Below are 25,193 nucleotides of genomic sequence, written 5' to 3' on the forward strand. Positions count from 1 at the left end.
TTCGACCCTGCAACTTCGTCTTGCAACTTTGTTCTGCAAATTCGACCTACAACTTTGGCCTTGTCGCTGCTGCAAAAACCCTAATTTTGCTTCTTCAAGAGATCCTTCTTAGAGCAAGATAGCTCCTCCCAAGGTCAACAAAGTCAAGACAGAATATTTCTTCTTCCAACAACTTGATATTGTACCTCATCCTCCTGCAACTTGGACCTATAGTTTCAGGCTTATTTGTCGCTGCGAAAGCCCTAGAACATGGCACGTGTGAGAGAAAGAGCCCAAAAACAAGATTTCTTTGACTTCTTTTTCCTTCTAGACCTTCACTCCACCTTCCTTGCCTCTTCTAGCTTTAGATCGAACCTTTTCAAGAGAGATTGAACTCGATGATGAGTCAGTATCAAATGAGGTCGAACTGCTCCTTTATATAGCCTTTCCAAGGGGTCAAATTCCCCCCTTTAGGTCGACTTGAAGCTTTCAGAGTCGACTTGTACTTTGGAGGTTTCCAAGACTCTCTAGAATCAAAATAAATTTTTTTACAAGATATATTTTGCCCGAAAGGGTCTTATAAACATCATGTTGACTCCTTTGACTCGTGACAATAAATCTTATGACCTAACAAACCCTAGAAGCACGAAGAACATGCTTTTACCTAGAAGACCATCAATAAAGAGCATGAAACCCATGCCTTACAATAATAACTTTTTCTTCTTTTTGTTTGTTTGTTACATAAGATACATATTGAAATGAGTACAACAACAATTGTGAAGACCGAAACTAGTTACATTTCAACACTCATTTGCTCCACCCTAAATCAAGAATCCATAGCTCACTAGGAATAACTAGGAAGCAATACTTTTAGTGGCTCCACCCTAAATTAGGGGGCCATAGCTCACTAAAATAATTGTTAAGCCCACAATCAAGCATAAGAAGACACCTTTGACACTCTTGAACTAGGAATCCAAAGGAACATGGTCTCCACCCAAACCGGGAGTCTAGAGAACCTCTGCCCTTCACCCAAGAGATGTCCACCCTATTCTTCTAGTGCTCACGACTGAAAAGATGTTACTCCTCGTTAGTCTTCCAGTGACCTTCTCCTCCTCTCCCATTGTCCAACCCTAGTATCATGTCCTCCTCGAACTATCGTTCGAAGGTTGTCATTCCATTTCTCTTGAATCCTCTAGCTTCTACACGCTGCCTCCCCCCTTCTCTCTCTGAATGCCCTCTCTTTATTTAGCTCTATTTGGTCTGCATCTTGCCACGTTGTGGGAACCTTCCCCCTGAGGAATATTGGTGTTGCCTTTTCCATCATTATGGTTGTAAGTATATGGTGGTGTATTGTCGTGCCAATTTCCCTCCAATCATCACTCCCTCTAGCCAATGGATCTGTCAATCCCACTACCTAGGGCCAACTGCCTCATTTGCCTTTTAATCATTTGCGTTTATGTTTACAATTACAAAATACTCCAGTCGGTTAGGTTGCCCTTAAATGAGTACTCTCCTCAATTCCCAAGCAATCTCCTCCTCCACAGCTCTGAATCTGTGTCCCAATTCTTAGCCAATCCAATTCATTTCACAATTTCATTACAAGATTGTCATTCATAAATATTTACAATAGGTAGTTTTATCAAAAGGGTTGTCTCACCATTTACCTCTACATGTTTTATATGCTTTACTGGGGCCATGTTAACTACCTCGTGGAGAGCCTAGACTTCTATTTGATTGTCAGTTGTCATTCCCATGAATTGGATAATGTTGCAATGGCTCATCTCTAACAGCGCTAATTTACACCTCCACAACCTGATAACCATTTTTCTCCCTCAAATCTTCTTCAAATTAGGCTTTATATGATTGATCTTAGGGCAGCTAATGTGGATGGGTTGTAGCACATAATCCTTAGAGGTTCTCCTTTAGTATGCAGAAAGCTATAATGCTTATAGACCCCATATGTTGATAGCTTTTACTTTTTGTATGCAACAATGTTATAATCACTTATATGTATTTATTTTCTTCTTACAATTTAATAGTTCATATACCACCTTGATCACCCTACGTAATATTACCACAAATTCTTCTTCTAAATATTCTATTGTTCCACCAAACAAGAATTTCCAACAAAATCCTTGTCTAATACCCTAGACATTCAGTATGATAGGATTGCCAATATAAGGAGTGTGAGGTTTTACCTATAGAATTCACTCACAATTGAAAGGAGGCTATGCCTAAATGTTATAGTTCTTCCATAGGAGTGGCAAATTTGGTCTATCAAAGAGTGAAGACATATCGATGGTTACTAGCAAAAAACAATAAATCATTTTATTTAATTCACTGTCATGGAATGTTAAAATTGGCAACTAAGGCCAAATTCCATTTTAGACATCTCATTTGACAAAGATAATTATTGCATTGAATTCCTCTTTTCGAGAGGACCAAAATCGATTTAAAAATCATCAAATTTGGACAAGGAGAAATATGTTTTGAGGTCAAGCCCACACATGTGCAAATTGTCAAGGTCAGCCACATCATCATGTAAGCTCATGAAGCCCAATGGACATGTCTCTTGACCCTCAACGACTTGTATAAATAAGGATGACCTCAAACCTCATTTGGCACTTCATCAACTCACACATTCTTCTCTCTCCTCGTCTGATTGGTTTGTACATCTAGTGGGCAGCAAATTTCTCACACGTGTGGTTGAAAGAGGACAAATTTCAGGGGGCCGAATTTCAGATTTGTTGCAAGGTTTGACCAATGTTGACCAAGAGCTATTTTACCTCTGTTGACTGCGATTTTTGTGGAAGAATTTTGTTTGGGTAGGCCGCATTCATTGGCACAAGACCGAGATTTTCTGGGCTCTTTGACCCGTGTGACCGCAAGCCTATTTGACCACAAGGTTGACTTTTTTACTAAGTTTGACCGCTCCAAAGATGATTGTTTTGGTTTGACTTTGACTAGCTAAGGAGGCCGATTTGGATGACCTTTGACCGAGCTACTAAGGGACTATTTTGACCCTTGACCATTGACTGGTTAGGGCACACACTACTGTTGATTTGACTACTATTGACCAAGGACAAAATTGTAGATTTGGCAGGGTTGTTTTGGACAGTGATTTGGCAAGTCAATTTTGACATTGACTTTGTATTATTGTACTCTCTCTCTCTCTCTTGAACATTTGATATAATAATGAGACGAATTGATCAAAGGGTTTTCCCCATCTTGGGGATTTTCCCTAGCATTCACCAAATACTAGTGTCCTATTGTCTTGGCTTGTCTTCAGCATTTTATAGTTCATGTTCTAACTACAGTGATTGTCAATGTGAATGGTTAATGAGATAGCTATTCGAAATTAAGTGGAAATTATCATTGGGCTACTAAAAGGACATTGAAGTAATTGTTGCAAACATAGAACATACCATTGTTATCTAAAATTAACATGGAAGTATGACTTCGACACTTTAAAATTAAACTTCTAGTTTCCATTGTTGTGTGTCATTCCAAGGTTTGAATTTCACTTTTTGAATTGGTTCTTTGGATAGTTGTCATGATCCACCTCGATAGGTGTTTTCCATGGAAAAACCTACTATTTCGTACACAAGATTTATCAAATTCTTTGTCAGCTCTTATAGTGATTTCCATGGTCAAACAGTCATGAATTGTTAAGAATTGTTTTTGTAAAATGTTATAAACAATATTTTTCGTTTGGTTCCTGTCAATGGCTAGTGACAAGTTATACAATTCAACTATAATCGGCATAATGATTTCATGATCTCTGAGTATATGTTCAAGGTAAATGCATTTTCATATTATATTTTAGATATTATTTCACATACTTTTAAGTTGATTGGGATTGGTGTTTTAATTTGAGAAATTTCCTTCTTATGCTCTTACTGGTTCACATTTATATCTAGATTTTGAAGGGGTTGTCGACATGCATTAGGTGTCTTGGAAATTGCATAAAGCCTGCATCAACTAATACATTATTTCATTTCTTCAATATTGTTTGTTGTGACTCAACACGTACACATGCTTAGACATAATGATATCCAATCCCCACCCTCAGGTGGAATAAAAGGAAAATAGTATAAGATATAGGTGACACCAATAATAATATTCCTTTCATGGTCCACTGGTATGACAAACTTGTTTAATACTGTATTATTTTGTCTCTGAGTATCATCTCTTGCACGAAAAGATTTGTGTTTTTAATGCAATATTTGCATCTACACTTATTATCCTAATGAGTCGTCCTTGCACAAGATGGTGAACTAAGTTGGGGAAAGTAGGCCTTCTCTCCCATGTTTCTTGCTGGAAAACTTTCCCTGCCTGGAGAGTTGACTATATTCCAGATTTATTGTTCCACACACCATTTCTACAAATCAGGGGCCTTCCACAGAAATTTTTAGGGTTAACTACACTCTTGTATGTACTCCAAGATTATATGTTCCATAGCAACAGCGGATTTGGCAGAAGGAAAATCTGATTTGCATTAGCAATTTATTTCCCAATTCTACAGCACTTATGATTACAAGTGTTCTCGTTATGGTTTTCAGTTCCCATGTTGAATCTTTTCTACTCTCGTAGTGAAGTTGGCAAATGATTACTACCATGGATGGTTAGAGCTGAGCCATATGATGCCTTCATACTAGCATAAACCAACTTAGGGATACCTTGATCAAACCCAGCCTCTGGGAGAGTGATTTAGTCTCCAGTCACTTGACACACAGCAAAATGTTGAATGTTACAAATTCAAATAAGTAGATCATAGTGATTGCTTCCACTGTACAGAAGCCTCACTGGCTTTCGACCTTTCCTTTGTTTTGTTGGCTTCATGAATTCTAGACCATATTCAGCAATTGGAATAAAGCCTGTTCCCCACTTTCCTCTTTGTTTTGCCTGCAGGAGCAACAAATAACCTGACTTAGGATAGCACTAAATTGGGAGAAGCTAATAAAACAGACCCAAACTGTCAAAGAAATTTTACATGCATAAAGCATTGACAACCAAAGAGACTTCCGGAAATCTATACTAGAGCAACGCTACTTAAAAAGTATTTCAGAGATGAGCTTTCTGGAAAGGCATAGAAGCAAATAGAGTCAAATAATACAGTTCATTTGATACACCTTCTAAAAGACGTGTGTATGTCAATCAAGAAGATCTCCAAATGGCACGCTACAGAAATCAAATATAAATCTCTTATATTGTTATTTAGGAGCCAGGAATTGTCCTTGATGAGAAGAAAAATCCATCTCCAGTCACATGACAGATTTCTAGGATAGTGGTAACATAGCATTAAAGCAATGAGGCACAGATACCAACTGAAATAAAACATATTTGCATTGAACCATAATTTAAAGAAAATACGGATAAGAATACATATACTTCAGACAAATGGAACACAGATAAGAAAGGTTATGCCTGCAAAGAAAGCATTCAGAAAACAATAAATAAGGAAAATAAATCATCTTAGATCCACAAGCTACCTCATAGAAGCAATGTTCCACCAAGTTTCTAGGGCAGGAGGATGTGAGAATGGGGAGACACACGGGGGCGGGGGTTTGGGAGCACCCCCAAATTTACAGAAATTCAGGGGGGATGGAGGGACGTGGGTGTGTCTGTGAGAGAGAGAGAGAGAGAGATTCAAATTTAATAATGAATTACATTGATTCATACACCGTAAATGATTCAATGAAATAGAAACAGTAAAATATTGTTGACATTGATTTAAATTCAGCATTCATTATTCTAGAATCTAATTAGTACCAAGCAAAATAGTGGATACTAAAATCTGAAGATTGCAATAGTAAAATGAAAACACTCAAATTAAAAATTAGTAAAGAGTGACAAGTCAAAGACTCATTCTGAGGTCATCAGTATCTAGAGTCCAGACTCAACTTAAAACCGAAAATGAACAATGGACAATGAACCAATGTTATCAGAACTAGACTGCTCATCAAACCAGTGGAACCCAAAACCGGAAACCAGAAAAAATGAAAACCAGTTGACTAAAAAATACATAAATTTTGAAATTTTGAAAAAAAACAATAAATATTCATATGCATCCATATGAATCCATACCATTATACACAAATATGCAAAGTTTCTCATATATAGAGCAAGTGAAAATATAACCAAAATAGCACCAAGTACAATCCATCTTTGAATCAAAAACACATCAACAAAGAGGCTCTAGATGGCCTCTATAGTCCAAAAAAATAAAAAATCATGCTACAACAAATGCCTACATATCATCAATATCATTGCTTATATTTGGATCCTCACCATCCATATCACCCTCTAAGCATTAAATATCAAAATAGAAAAAGCTTATCATGTCAAATCGAGATTTTACTAGAGTGATGGGTATATTTTACTAGAGTAATTACTAATGACAGAGGAGTTCAACAATCATGCCACCAATATCGAGGTACAGAGGGTTTGGTGCTCTTGGACCTTGGTGGTTAAGTCAAAGTCATTTGTTTGAGAAAATTAATCCAAAATATTAATTTTTGGATTAACTAAAAGTGGTTTTTAAGATAAATTCGAATTTTTCCTTAAAATAAAAAATTCAACAGTGGAGATTCAAAGATGATCAAGTTATTTTCAACAGTTGAGATTATTTTGACGAGGATCAAACCAACTAGCCCTTATTTTCCACTTGGAGAGATTTCTCTATATGAAGAATCTATTGGGCTTCTATTTTGATACGATGATCTCTGGATAAGAAAAAAATTGTAACAATGGTATTGAGCTACTGCTCTGCTAGGAACATTCTTTATCATAATAGAAATACTTTGAGGTTCAGTGCATGTTGTTCTTCTATCTGCGGATCTGTGGTATGTGTTAGCTATGTGTTATCCTATAATGTGCTGAATAATTTTTCAAATTGTTATTTCATTTGTAGGTGATAAGAACATTCTATTGGTACAAGTTATCTTAGGTGATCTAAATAACTATATGATCCAACAATTTTATCTTGAGAATATTATAGAGATTTACAGGTACACTAACCCTTGGGCTCCAAATTCACAAAATGTGGGGAAGAGCTTTAGGCTCTAAGATTTCGTTGTAGTAAATTATTTTGCAGAAAGGTTTTGGCCAATCTATTATTCGAAATTATTAATTGTTAATTTTAGATAACAATGGTATGCTTTATGTTAATGTACTTTTGTTAGCCCAATGATAATTTCCATTTATTTTCCAATAGCAATCACATTAACCATTAATCACATTGACAGTAACTGAAGATAGATCATAAACAATAAAAGCAAAAGACAAGCCAAGACAAGAGAACACATGAATTTGGCTAATGCCAAGGAAAAACCCCAAGATGGGGAAAACCCTTGATCAATTTTTCTTATTATAAATATCAAATGTTCAGTAGAGAGAGAGAGTAGAATACTACAAAGTCAAAGTTAAAATTGACTTGTCAATGGATGACAAAAACAACCCTATCAAATCTGTAATTTAGCCCTCATTCAACAGAAGTCAAACAGCAGCAGAGAGTGCCCTAACCAGTCAACCGTCAGGGATCAAAACGGTCCTTAGTAGGTTGGTCAAAGGTCTTAAAACTCATCCTCCTTATCTGGTCAACCAGCATATAAAACAGTCCAATTCTAAGCAGTCAAACTTGGTCAAATCATAGAAGAACCCTATGGTCAAAGTCTGCAATTGGACTGCGATCAAAGTGCTTAAACTTCCTCGATTTTTATGCCCTCTATGCGGCCAAGAGAAAAAGGAAGAATCCCAAGAAAAACACAATCAAAATTAGTCAAACAGCCCTTGGTTAACGTTGGTCAAAGCCCGACACATGTGTGAAAAGAACAACTGCCCAATGAGGTGTACAAACCAATCAGATGAGGAGAGAGAAGAATGTGTTGTGTGATGATGATGCCAAATGAGGATGGAGGTCTCTCTTTGATATCTAAAATGGGCCTCTAAAAAAAATGTACAACCAAAATAAACTTTATAAGAACCAATAGGATTCAAGATGATGATGTCAACTATGGGGGATGATTCACCATTTTGGAGTAAAAGAGTAAAAAGATTAAAAAATAATAAAACTATTTTTTCAACTCGTATTTTCAACTTATCTTCCTAAGGTTTTACTCAAATTTCAAGTGGTAGTACTCGTTGGATGCAAAATTTAATTCATCATCCAAAGAGTATGCATGTTGAATACTTTTAATGGACCCTGCTACACAAAAAAATGAGAAATACATGAAAACACGTTATTGCAATCATGTTTTCATGTATTTATCATTTTTCGTGTAGCAAGGTCCATCAAAAATATGCAACGTGTGTACTCCTTGGATGAAGAATCAAATTATGCATCCAACAAGTGTTTCCACTCAAAATTTGAGTAAACCCATAGGGAGATAAGTTGAAAATACGAGTTGACAAAACAGTTTTTCTCTTTTTCCCCTCTAAAATTTGATGATATAATCTAATCTTATTTTATTATTTCCACTATTATTTTATAATTTCCTTTGGAGACCCATTTTAGACCTCAAAAATCCCCTAATGGAATTGATGAGGGCCAAAAGACATGTATTTTGGGCTTCATGAGTCTACATGATGATGTGGCCAACCTTGACAATTTGCATGTGTGGACTTCACTTCAAAAATATATTTCCCTTTGTCCAAATTTAGTGATCTTTAGGTCAATTTTGGTCCTCTCAAAAAGAGGAATTCAATGCAATAATTATTTCCATCAAATGAGCTATCCAAAGTGGAATTTGGCCCTAGTTTCCAATTTTGACACTCCCTCTCAACTAGTGAGAATTCCACCTGCCAATATATGACCATCGATCATCATCCCATCCTGCCATCATGAACCATCTCTACATCTCGTCTCAACTTTGTCGAACACTGATATGGATAATGAAGAAGAATTGATTAAGAGACCTTAACACTCTCCACTGACAAAAGTCAATCCACATAACCAGGGGTAGAACCCCAATCTGACTTGATCCTGAATGATCAAGTTTTTGAACATGCATCGTAGACATAGGGAATAAGACAGTACATGATGCCTCCATTTGTAGTGCTATGGTCCCTATCCTCTTTTCCCAAATCATTAGCCAAATGAGAGGTACTTCCCAAGAGTCCCGGATTACATGGGTAGGATGTATGATGGGGCATACGCAGGAGGATGTGAACCACTCATCCTGCTCATATTCCATAGGAGAAGGTGAACCACTCATCCTATGCATATATCATCAGTTATAGGGGAAGGTGAACTACTCACCCTTTACACAACATACCTATAGGGGAAGGTGAACCACTCACCATATGGTCGCACATAGCTCCAAGAAGTACCCCAAGCCCCTAGGAGCTTCCAGAGCTCAATGTCCAACTCAAGCGGAACCCTCATGGGAGGGTCCTTCCACGACTCCAAGTCTCTCTCGAAAGGCTAAGAACTTGACCTTCCCCAAGGACTTTGTGAAGATGCCAGCAACCTACTCATCAGTACTCATGTGTTGGAGCCTTATTGCTTCCCATTATACCTTATCTCAGATAAAGTGGTACCTGATATCAATGTGCTTGGAGCGGTCGTGGAACATGAGGTTCTCTGATGTTAAAATTGGCAACTAGGGCCAAATTCCATGTGGGTCATCTTATTTATAGCAGCTGATATTTTTATTGAATCCCTCTCATCGAGAGGTGTAGGATTGATCTAAAGATCATCCGATTCCGTCAAGTATTCATGGAGTTATGAATTTATTTATGTTATAAGACAAATTGTCAAGTCGGCCAGCAACTTGTGTAGGCTCGGAAGCCCAATAGTCATGTCTATTCGTCATCTATGTTTTAGTATAAATAAGTGAGGACTTGAAGTCATTGAAGACACACTCTTCACATAATCTCCTCTCCACGTCTTGGGTTTTTGGAGAAGGAAAGACACTAAAGAGTACGTTGATGCCCTAGCTGCAAATGATGCCCTAATCCAACGCAGGTCATGAAGACATCTATCTGCTGGCAAATGAAGACACCTAATACGCAGCAAGGAGACCTGTTCACGCAGCACAAGAACTCGCATGGAAACTCGTGCATGAAGGAGCAGGTTCATATTAAGATATGACTGCACCTCGGCTAGGGTATTAGGTGCAGTCATGTTCAGATTTCGGAAGCAGGCATGATGACGCAGTCAAGACATGAAGCCGTTATCAAGGTATGAAGCCGCAGTCATGTATTGGACCAAGGCATGAAGACGCAGTCAAGGTCATGTAGCCGTAGTGAGATAGAGCCGCAGGCATAGAAGCATGGAAGCCGCAGTGATAACGTAATGAAGCACGTAAGAGCCGCAGGCATAGAAGCACAGTTGGCCGCAATCATAAAATGGAACCATAGTCAAGGGTTTGACTGCACCTCGCTATAGCAGTCATAAACTCGGGTGCTTTATGAATGTATCACCGTGTATCCTAGCAGCCTCAGCGTATATATGTATATGATAGCACTCAGTCTAGTCATGCAAAGATCTGGCCGCAGTTAAACAAGCGAGTGTATCTACTTATTACGCAACCCTTATTCACTGCTCTAGGAGGCCATTATACGTTGGTCTTAGATGCCCTAAATCAGCATATCCTTTGAGTCTTGTATGCTTGAAGGAATCTGGAACATAGCCTAGCTGCTTTGCTAGGCTGCAAGCCATAGCAAGCAGCTAAGGCTGATATACATATGGCAGTGTAATAGTGTTGCAGCATGATGAGTAATGATGTAAAGGGCAGCATGATCAGTAAGACTACATGATAATGTAAAGGGCAGCATGATCTGTAATGAGATTGTATGATGATGGAAGATGCAACATAATGGGCAGCATGATGATGAGAGCAGCTCAGTCATCAAGGTCCAACACTGTGATGGTACAGCATGGTGCTACACAGTAAGGTGCAGCAAATGGACGAAATGCAACACTACTATAGGTGAAGCCGTCACCTTGGAGAATCAGTTGAAGCAGAATGTCTTCAACTGATCTCATGTATCATCGTTATAGGAGATGATCTATGCTCAGATCTAGATAAGTCAAAGTGTTGACTTCTGTTGTAAATGTACTATCTCTCTCTCTGCTGAACTTTGAAGAACATAAAAGAAGAATTGATCAAGGGTTTCCCCACATTGGGGTTTGTCCCTGGCTAGCGCCACATCTTGTGTCCTTATATCTTGGCTTGTCTTCTACGAATTATATTTATGTTCTATCTACAGTTTACTTTAACGTTGATGTGATTGCTAACTGTGAAAATTCAAATAAATTGCTCTAGCATAGAACATACCAAAATTTAACATGGTATCAGAGCTAAGGTGAAGACAATGCCCAAGCAAGAGTGAAAGAGCAATCACCAAAGACAGTTGGGACACGACAAAAGGATCAATGGGATCATCATCCCTCTTCTCATTCACTAAGGGTGAAATCGAAGCATAGAATATTATCATAATGGCGCAGCGGAATATGGCACACCTAAAGATCACTTCATTGGGAAGATCAGATCTCAGGCTGGAAGGAAAGGCAAATAACTAGTTTGGCCATTATGCAAAGGAGTGTCTGAATGGCAGGGACACGTCACTTGATGATGATAACAATCATTCCAGGGACATCTTCAATGGTCAGAGGAATGACAAGTAATGCAAGTCATCAAGGAAACGACCAACTCTTCAGAGAAAGCAAGGAACCCCAGTGCTTCAAGGCACTCCATCGGATAGATGGGTACACTCTCTAATTTGATAGAGATGGAAACAATCGTGGGATTATACTTGGAGCTGATGCCACCTATCCTGAAAAGGGTGTAGGGAATGTTACCTCTCAATTGAATAAGGGTAACTCAATTCAATTACAGAATCTATTTTTAGTACCTGATCGCAAGAAGAACCTGGTGTCCATTTCAGCAATGGAAGTCGAAGGTTTCAAGGTGGCACTCGTCGATGGAAAGGTACGTGTTTGAAAATAGAATTTTCAAAGATGTTTTTGAGTTCAGGGTTGTATCAAGTTACAGGAAATCCACTGGGGACCATGTCCATTGACACATAGCACCAAAGGTCTGTGAGTCATATGGTGACAGGGAAGCCTGAATTCAAAAAGAGCATGAAAGTACATGTTTGAGATGTAGCGAAGGAAAATATTACAAGGGGACCATTCCCCTCATGTAGCAGGTCCATAGGTGTGGAACATATCAAGGGGTTTGAGATTGATAATCAGGAATCTCGGCTATGCAGGGGGAAGAAATCCCTCTATGGCTTGAAGCAAAACACCCCGGGCGTAGTATGAGAGGATCGATCGTTGTCTGATGAAGCTAAGATTCACTAGGAGTGAAACTGATCCAAACCATCCAAAGGTTGTGGATGATAGACCTCTCATACCAGCACCTTATGAGGACGACCTATTTCTGACAGGTGCAGACCCTCTCATTTGCAGAATTAAGAGGGAGTTGGATTTCGGATGTGGAATGATAAATTGCAAGCCTGTGACTACCTCGAGAATCTTAACTTTCAGAAGTTATATGGTAGCAATGTCGGACCAGATTTGGGAAATGCCTCTGAGTTTCATAAACTCATTCGCGTTGATGTTCTTGGTGAACTTCCGTCCAAACATATGTTTCGCAGTTAGCATGATGAGCTCATATCTGGTTGAGCCTCACTGGATTGGTGCCAAGAATCTTCTGAGATATCTTCAGGGCACAATCTCTCATGGATTGAGATACACTGCTGGAAATATGAAACTGCATCACTATTCGAATGTTGAATAGGTAGGCAGTGTGGAGGATCATTAGAGCACTTCTCAGTGCTGGTTCTCTTTGGATTCTGCTTCGATATCATGGATGAGCAGGAAGCAGAAGTCAGTTGCTATAAGCACCACCGAGAACAAATACATAGCCACGAGTATGATCTCGTGTGAAGCTGCATGGTTGCAATAGCTCTTGAGCTGATTGTACACATGATGAATACCACTGTGATTCTCTATGACAACCAGAGGAGGGATTCGATTATAGAGGAATCTTGTATTCGATGATTGCTCCAGCAGATAGACATCAGATACTACCTTATCTGGGATATGGTAAGTCGATGAGCAAGGAGGCTCCATCGCATTGAGACTGATGTATAGGTGGTCGTCAGTTTATCAAAGCCCCTAGGAAAGATCAAATCTGTGATCTTTCCAAACGACTTGGAGTCGTCAAGAGACCCTTGTGAAAGGTTCCTGCATGGTGCATACATCGAGCTTTGAGAGCTCTAGGGGTTCGCGGTTCTTACTGGAGCGACATATGACCACATGGTGACTCACCATCCCCTAGTGGTATACGTGTACAGGTTAAAAGAATCATAACTTTCCCTGTGACACCCCATGGCGACTATGTAATAGGATGATTAGTTCTCCTGTGAGGTCTGGATGATGTGTTCTCCATGACAATTGTGTAGCAGGATGATTAGTTCTCCTATGAGGTCTGGATGATGTGTTCCACTGTGAGGTCTAGATGAAGTGTTCTCCATGACGACTATGTAGCAGGATGATTAGTTCTCCTGTGAGGCCTGGATGATGTGTTCTCCATGGCAATTGTGGAACAGGATGATTCGCTCTCCTGTGGGCCAAGATGATTAGTTCTTCGTGGCATCCACTGGACAGGATGATTCGCTCTCCTGTGGACAGGATGATTAGTTCTCTTGTCGAGGCATCTTACCCATGCAGTTTGGGACTCATGGGAAGTACCTCTCATCTGATCAATGATAGGAAATGAGGATAGAGACCATAGTAGTACCGATGGACGCATTGTTGTATCTACTGTACTCCCTATGCTAGGATGACCTTCATTGATCTAGGATCAATGATACTGGTCTGGGACCAATGGTAGGAGTTGTACCCACGATGACACTGACTTCGGGTTAGTAGAGGACTGGTCTGGGACCAATGGTACATACTCTGAGGTTGACTTCAAGTCAGTGGAAACTGGTCTGGGACCAGTGGTAGGAGTTGTACCTACTATGACACTGACTTCGGGTCGGTTGAGGACTGGTCTGGGATCAGTGGTACACACTCTGAGACTGACTTCAGGTCAGTGGAGAATGGTATGACACATTCTCGATCAATTCTTCTTCTTCATGGTTCAGCAAAACTGAGCAGAGCTAAGCAGATTTGAGCAAAGCTAAGCAGAGCAGCAGAGCTAAGCAGAGCAGAGCAGATCAAAGCTAAGTAGAGTTGGGCAGAGCAAAGCCGGTAGAGCTGAGCAGAGCAGAGCCAGCAGAGCTGAGCAAAGCAGCAGAGCTAAGAAGAGCAGAGCTGAGCAAAGCTGAGCAGAGCAGAGCCAACAGAGTTGAGCAGAACAGCAAAGCTAAGCAGAGCAGAGCGGCGCTGAGCTGAGCAAAGCTGAGAAAAGCAAAGCCAGCAGAGCTGAGCAGAACGGCGTTGAGCTGAGCAGAGCTGAGCAAAGCAGAGCCAACAGAGCTGAGCAGAGCAGCAGAGCTAAGCAGACCTGAGCAGAGCAGTGCAAGGCACTGATGCTAGAAATAGTACAGTCGAACATATGGATCAGCGAATGGAGTTCTCCCTAGTTGAGAGGGAGTGTTAAAATTGGCAATTAGGGCCAAACTCCATGTGGGTCATCTTATTTATGGCAACTGATATTTTTATTGGATCCCTCTCATCGAGAGGTGTAGGATTGATCTAAAGATCATCCGATTCTGTCAAGTATTCATGGAGTTATGAATTTATTTATGTTATAAGACAAATTGTCAAGTCGGCCAGCAACTTGTGTAGGCTCGGAAGCCCAATAGTCATGTCTATTCATCATCTACGTTTTAGTATAAATAAGTGAGGACTTGAAGTCATTGGACACACACTCTTCACGTAATCCCCTCTCCATGTCTTGGGTTTTTGGAGAAGGAAAGACACTAAAGAGTACATTGATGCCCTAGCTACAAATGATGCCCTAATCCAACGCAGGTCATGAAGACATCTATCCGCTGGCAAATGAAGACACCTAATACGCAGCAAGGAGACCTGTTCACACAGCACAAGAACTCGCATGGAAAATCATGCATGAAGGAGCAGGTTCGTATTAAGATATGGCTGCACCTTGGCTAGGGTATTAGGTGCAGTCATGTTCAAATTTCGGAAGCAGGCATGATGACGCAGTCAAGACATGAAGCCGCTGTCAAGGTATGAAGCCGCAGTCATGTATTGGACCAAGGCATGAAGACGCAGTCAAGGTCATGTAGCCGTAGTGAGATAGAGCCGCAGGCATAGAAGCATGGAAGCCGTAGTGATAATGTAATGAAGCACGTAAGAGCCGCAGGCATAGAAGCATAGTTGGTTGTAGTCATAAAATGGAACCGCAGTCAAGGGTTTGACTGCACCTCGCTATAGCAGTCATAAACACGGGTGCTTTACGATCATCGTGTATCCTAGCAGCCTCAGCAGATATATGTATATGATAGCACTCAGTCTAGTCATGCTAAGATCTGGCCGCAGTTAAACAAGCGAGTGTATCTACTTATTACGCAACCCTTATTCACTGTTCTAGGAGGCCATTATACGTTGGTCTTAGATGCCCTAAATCAGCATATCCTTTGAGTCTTGTATGCTTGAAGGAATCTGGAACATAGCCTAGCTGCTTTGCTAGGCTGCAAGCCATAGCAAACAGCTAAGGCTGATATACATATCGTAGTGTAATAGTATTGCAGCATGATGAGTAATGATGAAAAGGGCAGCATGATCAGTAAGACTACATGATAATGTAAAGGGCAGCATGATCTGTAATGAGACTGTATGATGATGGAAGATGCAACATAATGGGCAACATGATGATGAGAGCAGCTCAGTCATCAAGGTCCAGCACTGTGATGGTACAGCATGGTGCTACACGGTAAGGTGCAGCAAATGGACGAAATGTCGCACTACTATAGGTGAAGTCGTCACCTTAGAGAATCAATTGAAGCAGAATGTCTTCAATTCATTTCATGTATCATCGTTATAGGAGATGATCTATGCTCAGATCTAGATAAGTCAAAGTGTTGACTTCTGTTTTAAATGTACTATCTCTCTCTCTATTGAACTTTGAAGAACATAAAAGAAGAATTGATCAAGGGTTTCCCCAAATTGGGGTTTGTCCCTAGTTAGCGCCACATCTTGTGTCCTTTTTTCTTGGCTTGTCTTCTGCGATTTATATTTATGTTCTATCTGCAATTTACTTTAATGCTGATGTGATTGCTAACTGTGAAAATTCAAATAAATTTCTCTAGCATAGAACATGTTAGCGCTTGAAATTTCACCTCAGGCTGAGAAAGGTAAACCTCAAGGCTACATCAAACCATTCAGCCTCGTAGCTAGCCCTACGGGGCAGGAGAAGGCTCTCTCCGGTCAATCTCGGTAGATCTTCAATGGGATGAGATGACCAACAAGGTAACACTGATATTAGGCTAGTAAACTGATTAAAGAGGTTGATTTGGGTTTTTTTGGGTTTTTGGTGGCAAATTGAGGAATTGCAATTTTGGGTGCGGGGATTGGACACAGTTTCTGCAGGGGGTTCCTTGGGGCGAGGTAGGAAACAGTATTGATGCCTTAACTTGAGATGGATGGTCAGGAATGAAAGATGAGGAGCTAAAGAGAGCAAACAATGACTTTGAATTCCCTTTAGACAGTAGAAAACATGGAAATTAAACAAATTTAAAAGCAGAGCATGGCTAGCATGAATTCATACTTTAACACTTCATTTGTTTAATGTGCAGCAGTAAAGAAAGGAAATGAATCACATAACAAAGCTTACAAGAACATTGAGAAACACACCATCAACACATGAGTCCACAAGAATCCCAAAGAGGACTGCAAAACCCTGGTCTTCCTTAGCCAAAAATTGCAGAGATACAGTGAAAATATACAATGATAGCTTCTCCCTCAAGAGTCCAACCTTCCAACCCCTGAAAATGATTAAGAAAATACATAATATAGGCAAGCCAACCTCTTCCCTTGCCTCTAGGGGTCGAGCTCATCCTTCTAGGAGCTGTTTCAACTAATTCTAAACTGGGCACTAAAATCTAGGCAGTCAAAACAACTTGCCTCTATAAGCTAGGAAACCAATCCATTCATTAAATATTTACCCTTTACATGAATGAATCTTCTAGAAGTGTTAAACAAGAGTAAAAGTGTCTTAGAGTTACCAAAATTACATCAAAGATAATCATCTTCAACCCCAAAAAGTCAAACCAAGTCAAACTGTGCTTTTCCGAGCTGTACAGTGAAATCTGGCAAAGTCTGCTCAACGGGTCGCGCACATCTTCTCAACGGGTCGCGCACATTGGGAGCTCTGTTTGAGGCACTTGCAGGTGTCAGAATTGGGTGCAGGATAGCTCGTTGGAAAGGTCTACGAGTCTACTTTCCAACCCAACTGGAATTTTTGAATTTGGAGGTCATTTGCCCAGTCAAAACTCAATTCTCCCAAGACTGCTTTCTGCAACTCAAAAAAGGGGCAGAAAGTCAAATTTTGCATGTATTTTGACCTTTTGGAGGCCCAAAACCCCATAAAAACTCAAGTCCATCCATAGGCATATGTAACTTTGCATAACAAATCTAGAAATGTTGAGTTTTTGTGAAAAGGAGTTGCCATGACAAAGGGTCTCACCGGGGGTGAGACCCGTTGAGGAGCCACAACCTGTAAATTTCCAAAAATTGCCAAAATTACCCAAAATTCTCAAAAAAATTTGGGATTTGAGCTGTGGCTAGGCTATTGAGTGCCTTGATCCTTCAGTGAGGCCTCAGCCAAGATATGGAGGGGATCGGGCCTCTTTCTCCTTTTTTGTGCCTTGGCCAACTGCCTTGGATCCGGCAATTGTAATTTTGACATTTCTCTAAAACCATGACACCTGTGCAAAAAGTGAAGGAGGTTTTTCTTCTTTGGCATGTTGTGGACAAAAACCTCTCTCAATTTTCCAAAATTCATCTTTTATTGCTCTGGAACATCATTTGAGTGCGACTTCTCCCGATGTGTGAAACAAGGGATTTTTGTCGAAATGGAGCGAAATGAAGGGGATAGGGGGCTTCTAAATTCTTGGGGAAATTTTTGGGAGTGGGGAGGGATGTTAGGAAGCAGGGGAAAGTGGAATCGCAGAGATTGAGTGAGGGGAAGGGGTCAAAAAGGGCAAAACACAGGCCAAACCTAGAAAATTGCCAAGTTGTAGCTAGAAACTAGGGTTTGTGCAAAAATGAGGAATTTGGCGGATCTAAGGGATGAGAAGCATTTGATAGGGTATTTTAAGGATAGGGGAAGGTGTATGAACATCAGGATACAAGTTTTGTCGATGATTTGATCGTCCAAGAGAAATTGGCTTCAAAACCCTAGGAGAGGGAAATGACCTTGCCTAGGCACAACTGAAGCATGAATAAGGTGTAACATGACCCAATGGAACCTAATATGATGATAGTAACCCTCTGAATGATGATAGGCTCAGCTGAATGATGACATGGACTGACATTTGGACAAATTTGAAAAGTGTGAAAGCAAACCCTAGACCTAATGCCTATTGACCAAATTTTGCTTGAAGACTCACTGAAATGACAAAATTTGACCTTGACACTTCAAAATCACTTTGTAAGAGCATATTTGATCACTGGAGGAAGGCTGGAAAGACTGACCCTAACAGAACATACCAAAATTTAACATCTGAAAGGTGAATCCCACTCTGATTATCACAATAGATAACGATGGAATCCAACACTTGCTCAAATAGCTCACTGAAGAGCTTCCTCAACCATATAACTTCACAACAGACCATACTAGCTACAATATGTTTGGCCTTGGCGATGCTTAGAGCAACCGATTTCTGCTTCCTACTCATCCAAGAAATCAAAGAATACCCCAAAAAGAAGCAACATCTTGGCATGCTGCTCTTTCTATCCACCACACTACCAACCCAGTCAACATCAGAATATCCATGTAGCCTCAAATTCCCGGCAGTGTATCTCAGTCCATAGTTGATAGTGCCATGAAGATATCTTAAGAGATTCTTTGTAGCAACCCAATGTATGTGATGAGGCTCAATCATAAATTGACTCAAAGTATTTACAACGAAGCATATGTCTGGTTAGGAGTTTACCAAGAACATCAGGGCCCCGACAAGTTGTCTATATTCAAAAGGGTTTCCCAATTCGAGCCTAGCAACATTTCCACGTAGCTTCTTGAAGTAGAGTTCCATCAGAGTAGACACAGACTTGCAACCCACTATCCCACATCTTTCTAACAGCTTCACAATGTATTTTCCTTGAGAAAGGAAAATCTCGCCTAGCTTTTGCGAGATCTCCAAGCATAGGAAGTAATGCATCAGTCCTAGGTCTTTCATCTCGAACTTCAAAGTCAACTCCCTCTTGCATTAATAAATGAGAAGATCCGCAGTGGTAAGAAAGAGATCATCAACAACAAGGACCAAAATAAGAGGCATGTCCTTTTCAACCTTGAAGTATAGGTTTGGATCAACATAGCTCCTTGTTAATCCCAGCTTGATAATATAGCTATCAATTCTTTCATACCAAGCCCTGAGGGCTTGCTTCAACCCATAGGGGGCTTTCTTTAGATGACATACATGTGTCCTTCTATCTTGTACTTCAAACCCCTCAGGTTGTTACAGGTAGACTTCCTCCTTAAGTGAGCCATGCAAGAAAGCAATCTTGACGTCCATTTGATGTAGGCTCCATCCTTGGTTGGTAGCGAGAGCAATAATAGATCGGATAGTGGTATATCGAGAAACCGATGCAAATATTTCATCATAGACCACTCCTTCCTTTTGAGAGAAACCACGAGTAAAGAACCTTGCCTTATATATTTCAACACTTCTATCAGCTCCATGTTTAATTTTGTAAATCCATATTGAGGCGACCACAGACTTATCCTTAGATCTAGGCACCACGTCTTAGACATCATTCTTCTTGGTCGATTCATATTCCTCATTCATCGCATCTTTCCATACTTGGTTCTTTATGGCTTCTTCGAACGTGCAAGGTTCAGCTTGAACAGTAGTACTCACGGCGGTCGCTTGAGTTGTTCGGCTTCTTACTTTCGCGAAATGTGCCTCTTGGAGCAGTATGTCTTTCAGCATTTTCAAGAGTATCTTTGAGCCATAATGGTATTTTCTTTGAGGTAGAAGGATCACCAGGAGGTGGATCAATAAGATCCATTGGTCCATCAACAACAAGCATAAGCTCATCCATTGGAGGTTCGTCTTGTTTTTCGGCAGCGTCATCATCGTCCTTCCTTGAGATAGGGAGATCTCTGTCTTTCCCAAGGGCAGTGTCTTCATCAAAAGTAACATCACGACTTACTTCCACGTCTCTTTGACCAAGTACATAGATTCTATATTCCTTTGAATTTTCACTATAGCCGATGAATATACCTTTCTTTCCAGAAGTTTCCAGCTTATTTCTTCTCTTTTTAGGCACACGAAAATATATTGGACAACCAAAGATTCTAAAATGAGAAACATATCTCGAAATCCAAAGCTTGATGCGGGCTCCTATTTTGAACATATACGGTAGTGCTGGTAGCTTCTCCCCACAAGAATTTCGCTAGACCTTGATCATAGATCATGGCATGGGTGGCTTCCATAATCGTTCGATTCTATCTTTCAGCAACACCATTATGCTCAGGAGTGTATGGAACAATGGTCTCCCTCTTAATGCCAACCTCTCTACAAAAGCCATTGAATTCATTTGATTCATATTCAGTTCCATTGTTGATCCTCAACATCTTGATCTTCTTCCCTATTTGACTTTCCACCAATGCTTTGAAAGAACACTTCATCCTTCCTCTACAAGAAATAAACCCATGTTTTACGTGAGAATTCATCCACAAATATTGCATGGTATAAATATCCTCCTAATGAAGTTATGGGCAAGATACCAGACAGGTCAGAATGGACCAATTGAAGAATAATGGGTATCTTGCTTTCACTAGATGGGAATGGTCCCTTTGTATGTTTCCCAGTTGCACAACCCTGACAAACTCCTTCATGGTTCATGCTAAACCCAGGAATACCTGTGACCATCTTCCTTACCCCAAGTAAGGCTTTGTAATGTAAGTGGGAAAATCTTTGGTGCCATAATTCACATTGAAGAGAAGTAACACTTGCCAATGCTCCCAAAGGACCTCCACCAATTTGATATAGACCATCAACCCTAAATCCAAGACTAAATGCATCTTTACGGTTTCTATGCCAAATACATGCATTTCCATCGATGAATGCTACCTTGAAGCCTTTATCTTCCATTGCAGAAATAGACACAAGTTCTTCTTCAAATGAGGCACATACAACACTTCTTGTAGGTGAATGGTTTGACCTTGATTTAAGTGAAGAGTGACAATACCTATCCCTTTCAATTAGTTTTCTTCTCAACCAAATTTCAGAGGGCCTCCTTGTATTCAGTGAAGTGCCTTGAGACTCCACTATTAATCAACCAATGGTCCAAAGTATCCGAAGGAGAGGCAGTAGATAGAGCAGAATAAGATAAAACTCATCTTGTTTTTCTGCAACATTACTTTCATCATACCTGACATTTCTTGTCCTTTTGGGAGGTCAACCATTTCCATTTTGAGCAATCGGAGCATTCATATTTCCTTTGTTGTTGAACCTATTGTTCCATTGATTTCCATTGCCATTGAAATTGTTGTTGTTGTTGTTGTCACAATGTTGCTTGGGAGCGGGAGCGGGAGCGGGGAGCGGGAGTGAAAACGGGAGCGGGAGCAACCATTTTCAAAAGCTCCCGATTTGGGAGCGAATCCAGGAGCGATTTTTCAAATATATATATATATATATATATTTTATATTTTTTCATTTTTGATACATATATGTCAACAAAAACATGTAGAATGATGAATTCAACATAAAAAACATAAAAAAACATAGATTGATCATTGAACCATATCACATCAATCATCTAGAAATTATAATCATCATCAACCATGTCCACAAGTTAGTAAAATACATATTACAACTGCAACATATTGAGTTTCATGAATCATGATTCATCAAATTCAATTTTAAAGTTTCAACTTCAAGCTTTCAAAATTGAAAATTCAATAACATTTATCATCATTGATCACCAAAGTTGTACTTGTAAGCTAAGTTTAACCATTACAAGAAGTAATATCTAAGATATTTCTAAGTCCTAACTTCTAACTGTTAACATGATATGAAATGTTATAAATTTATAAAATGAAACATGAATAATGAAATGAAATGAAACAACTTTAGTCTTTCACGAAGCATCATATTCATAATTCACAATCATTACCAATGAGTTATAATTGCCAAGGCCCAACTTCAAACTTCAAATTTTCATTGTTACAGTGATATGAAAGAGTCAAGAGTCAAGAACTCAAATGTTGGGTCCCCATAATACTAGTGATTACCCCATTACTATTGTAGTTATACCCCTTATTAATATTGTTGTGCCTCTATTGCCCCCATATTGTTATTACTGTGCCCCATAGAATCCCTCTATTGTTATTTTTGTGGCTTTATATTATTATTGTTAGGTCGGTTGGATTATATTGTGACTCCTTAGACCCTTATATATAGAAATGAGGTTTTGTCATTTGAATCATCCAAGGATTGTTCATTTACGTAATGTAAAGGAGGTTGCCCCCTCGAAGACGCTGAATTCTAAGGTGTTGGTCTATATTTTCTATCTTTTCTTGAGCTGGTTTCATAACATTTGGTATCAGAGCTTTGGATTCTAGGGTTTCGTTGCTCCAAACAGGTCATCGTGGCATTTTCGCTATAACGTTTTTTCTACGACGTTTCAGAAGTTGCAAAAAAAACCCATTTGAGAATAAATTGCGCTGAACCTCGGGTCCGAATTTCAGAGCATTTCGCACTATATTTTCGGAGATATGATCTGAGGAAGTTGATCTTTTTGCAGACTTCGGAATTACATTCCAAACAGGTGACCTAGGGAAAATCGTCATAACTTTCTTTCTGAGCATCGGATTGAAATTTCGCAAGAAAGGTACAGAAAGAGAACAAACTGTAGTTTTCTTGTATATATTTTTCAGAGTCAAAGGTTGAAACAGTGACACATGGCACTTCATACAAGTTCGCTCTACTGAACTAGTATACAATCAGGTCACTGCGGGAGATTGTGCATAACTCTTTCTTGGAGAATCCAATTTGGATCAGACTAGTGGCATTGGAAAGAGGACACAGAAGGCTACTACAGGTCACAATTTCAGAACTGGATGATTCAAAATTACAGAGATACATCAGATTCAATATCAGGCTTCTACAAAGTGAAAAAAGGTGTGTAGTTTTTCTTTTAAATTTTTGCGTAAGCTTGGTTTGAGGGAATTCAAAGGGCATAGTAAAGCATTATTATCGGTAATTGATGCCTCGAGGAAAGAAAATGCAAACACCTAGTAAGCAACCTGAAAGCTCTAGCATGACTCATGAAGAAGAGGAAGAAATGCAACATGATATATCAAAATTACAAGACCAAGTGCAACAAGTGTCACTTGCACAAAAAGGAACAGAATCTAAGATGGATGGTTTAAACAAAGATGTAGAAGCTAAGATGGATGGTTTAAAGAAAGGCGTAGAAGCTAAGATGGACGATTTGAAGATAGATTTGAAGACAGACATGGAAGAATTGAAGAAATTGCTACAAGAAAGGGTCACTAATGGTGAAAGGGTAGTAAAGGAAACTCATGATGAGAACAAAAGAAATGTTAATCATGATTCCATAGACTCTAATGTTGGATCGAAGACCCACCATATTCCAAAAATCGATATGAGGAAGTTTGATGGCAAGGATCCCGCAACATGGATATTACAGATGGAGCAATTCTTCGATCTCAATAATGTGCAAAACACACAAAAGGTACGTATGGCAACTTTATATTTGGAACCAAATCAGTTTGTATGGTATCAATGGCTTTGCTCTCGTAAACAATTTATCACTTGGGCAATTTTTACGGAAGAATTGATAGCACATTATGAGGATACAAAAAGCAACACTTTTTTTAGCCAATTGATAAGTCTCAAACAAAAGGGTTCAATAATGGAGCACATTGAGGAGTTCCAAAAATTGAACATAAGGGTAAAAGATATTCCAGAGGAGCATAGGATTGATGTGTTCATAGGGTCTTTAAAGGATAATATCCAACATGATGTTCGCCTTTGGGAACCTGATTCATTAGAGAAGGCATTCAGGTTAGCAAGAAAAATGGAAAGCAAAATTATGGCAACCAGGAAGCATACCACTCACAACTATAAAGACGGAAGTGTTGTTGCCCCTAGTCTTCCACAACCTATAAGGTTGACACCACAACAATTGGAAGAAAAAAGAGCAAAAGGGCTTTGTTACAGTTGTGATAGCAAATACACTAAAGGTCATAAGTGTGCTGAGAAGAAATTATTCTACATAGATTGTGAAGAGGAAGAAGAAAAGGAGCAAGAAAGGTCAAAAGAAGAGGATATACTCCAGGAACAAAGCCTAGATGAAGAACAAATAAATCCGACCATATCTTGTAATGCATTGGCGGGAATTACCACTCCTCAAACCATCAAGATAGAAGGACAAATCAAGAAGAAAAAGGTAATAGTGTTGATTGATTCAGGAAGCACCCACAATTTTATTCATTGTAGGGTAGCAAAAGAATTGAATTGCTTCCTATATCCAGCACCAGAGTGTCAAGTGATGATTGCAAATGGAGGAACAATAAATTGCTCTGGAAAGTGCCATAATATCAAGCTATCCATGGGAGAATATGTATTGACTAGCCCAATGCTTTCCATTCCAATGGGAGGTGCTGATGTTGTACTAGGAGTCCAATGGCTACAATCCTTGGGTACAATAGCTTTTAATTTTCAAGAACTTTTCATCAAATTTTCTATGGAAGGAAAGGAAGTTGAATTAAGGGGTATTGCAGGGAAACCAGGAAAGATAATCAGCTCTAATGGTATGACAAAGCTTCTAAAAAAGGAGCAAAGAGGTGTAATTGCACAATTATGTTCGCTAGATGTTTCCACATTGGAATCATCTATTTCTCCAGATCTCCAAAAAGTCCTGGACAATCATTCCAAGGTATTTGAGACTCCCAAAGGTCTCCCACCTATGCGTGATCATGATCATGCTATTCATCTGATTCCAGGAAGTGTTCCTCCAAACATCAGGCCGTACAGATATCCCTATGTCCAAAAGAGTGAAATTGAACGTATGGTTGCAGAAATGCTAGAGGCTG

The 25,193-nt window shown here is 39.6% G+C and overlaps 1 protein-coding gene across 1 annotated transcript in view; it reads right to left on the reverse strand.

The window, feature by feature from the left end:
- Positions 1–4,123: 4,123 nt before the first annotated feature.
- LOC149150677 (Cysteine proteinases superfamily protein) overlaps positions 4,124–25,193 on the reverse strand; it is a 261,323-nt gene continuing 240,253 nt past the window's right edge. Inside the window, exon 8 of the mRNA XM_089441185.1 lies at positions 4,124–4,884. Coding sequence (XP_089297311.1) covers positions 4,738–4,884 — 147 coding nt within the window. The 3' untranslated portion in view covers positions 4,124–4,737. The remainder of the gene's footprint in view (positions 4,885–25,193) is intronic.

Source organism: Pinus tabuliformis, chromosome 9 (assembly GCF_031772625.1).
Source record: "Pinus tabuliformis cultivar Carrire ecotype Pingquan chromosome 9, CPIR1, whole genome shotgun sequence".
In the NCBI taxonomy this organism is placed as follows: Eukaryota; Viridiplantae; Streptophyta; class Pinopsida; order Pinales; family Pinaceae; genus Pinus; species Pinus tabuliformis.